The sequence below is a fragment of the Polypterus senegalus genome, chromosome 12 (genome assembly GCF_016835505.1).
Source record: "Polypterus senegalus isolate Bchr_013 chromosome 12, ASM1683550v1, whole genome shotgun sequence".
NCBI lineage: Eukaryota > Metazoa > Chordata > Cladistia > Polypteriformes > Polypteridae > Polypterus > Polypterus senegalus.
In genome coordinates this window covers 31,382,653-31,384,186 of record NC_053165.1, presented here as the reverse complement: position 1 = coordinate 31,384,186, position 1,534 = coordinate 31,382,653, and the positions used below count along the sequence as shown (strand labels likewise).

The window sequence follows — 1,534 nt, the reverse complement described above, 5'->3', positions numbered from 1 at the left end:
ACAAATGTGTGAGAAGTTTAAAAACTGAAGGAGTTGAGGAAAATGAGGCAAAGGCTATCATGGGAAGAAGAACAGAAACATCAGAGGGGTCTGTTGCTTTGGTTCTTGAAAGTCTTGCTAAACCTGATTTAATGTTAAAGTCTGTGCTAATATTTTTATTTTATTTTTTTATTATTAGGAGATACCACTGTGGTGGTGGGCATTTATGGTCCAGCAGAGGTAAAGGTCAGCAAGGAAAGCTATGACCGAGCAACTCTAGAGGTTATTTTGAAGCCCAAAGTGGGTCTGCCAGGCAAGTAGTGACAACTGGAGTTTGCTGTGTTGAACACAAGTAAACACAATTATGTAGAACATTAATTTCTTAGGGTGGATTGTGTCTTGTTCTGACATATAGACTATGCAAGTGTCCGATTCTTCTTCTTCTTTGAAACACCCTTTTTCCTGTTTTTTTGCTTTGTTCTGTTGATGCGTTACAGGTGTGGCTGAACGTAGTCGTGAGCAGTTTATTAGAGAAACATGCGAAGCTGCTTTGTTGACTGCATTACACCCACGTACGTCCATTGTATTGATTCTTCAAGTCATTCATGATGATGGCTCTGTATCCTTTTTCTGGCTAACTGACTACTGGCCTTGTTGATGGCGTGAATGGGCTGTTTGGAAAACACAAAGGTCTTTTTTTATTTTTCCTTAGCTGACTGCCAAGCTGCTTTCATGCTGTCTAAATTCTGCCTGCATGGCAGCCATGGATGCAGGATTAAATATGCGCTGCCTCTTTTGTGGAGTTACATGTGCCATTGATTTGGATGGAAACATCATCTTGGACCCTACAGCTAAGCAAGAGAAGGTGTGGAAAATCTTCTTATCCATTGCTTGACAGAGTGTTGTTTTGTGAGTGTTTATTGTCACTCTTCAATTTTGTATTGACCAGGAGAGTCGGGCTGTGCTGACCTTTGCAATTGACAGTGTAGAGCGTCAAGTAATGATGTCGTCAACAAAAGGAGCATTCACCACTGCAGAGGTGAGAGATCTGGCAAACTTTCCTCCTAAAACTGTTTTTTTTTTTTAAAAAAGTATGTGCCACTCTCTACTGTGGATGTACTGTACAACCTGCTTTACTTGGTATTATAAACTGCCTTCATTGAGACACCTTGCACCCAGTTGTTCATGTCTTATACTATTATCATCACTTCAAATCAAGTGAAGTATTGCAGCCACCTTCAGGTTGATTTGGGTTACATGGAGTATCAAGGTCACAACATGTGATAGGTTTTTATTTCTTTCTTCACTGATTTTGTCTTTCTTTTCAACAGTTTCACCAAAGCATTGCTATCTGTCAGAAGGCAGCAGAGAGCATATTCCAGTTCTATCGAGACTCAGTGGGACGTAGGTACTCCAAATCCTGAGAGCCTAGATGAGCACCGAGACCAAAGCTCATAGTAGTCTTTTCCAGTAAATCAATGTATTTTTATAATAGTTTTTATTGTAAATAAATTTCTCAGATTGATATCTTGAATTGAGTCTAAAAGTGTTTCTG

At 39.6% G+C, this 1,534-nt stretch overlaps 1 protein-coding gene across 1 annotated transcript in view; it reads left to right on the top strand.

The window, feature by feature from the left end:
• Positions 1–1,504, top strand: part of exosc5 (exosome component 5) — a 25,116-nt gene extending 23,612 nt beyond the window's left edge. Inside the window, exons 2-6 of the mRNA XM_039772357.1 lie at positions 179–292; positions 477–598; positions 704–844; positions 929–1,018; positions 1,311–1,504. Coding sequence (XP_039628291.1) covers positions 179–292; positions 477–598; positions 704–844; positions 929–1,018; positions 1,311–1,403 — 560 coding nt within the window. The 3' untranslated portion in view covers positions 1,404–1,504. The remainder of the gene's footprint in view (positions 1–178; positions 293–476; positions 599–703; positions 845–928; positions 1,019–1,310) is intronic.
• The last annotated feature ends 30 nt before the right edge of the window (positions 1,505–1,534 follow it).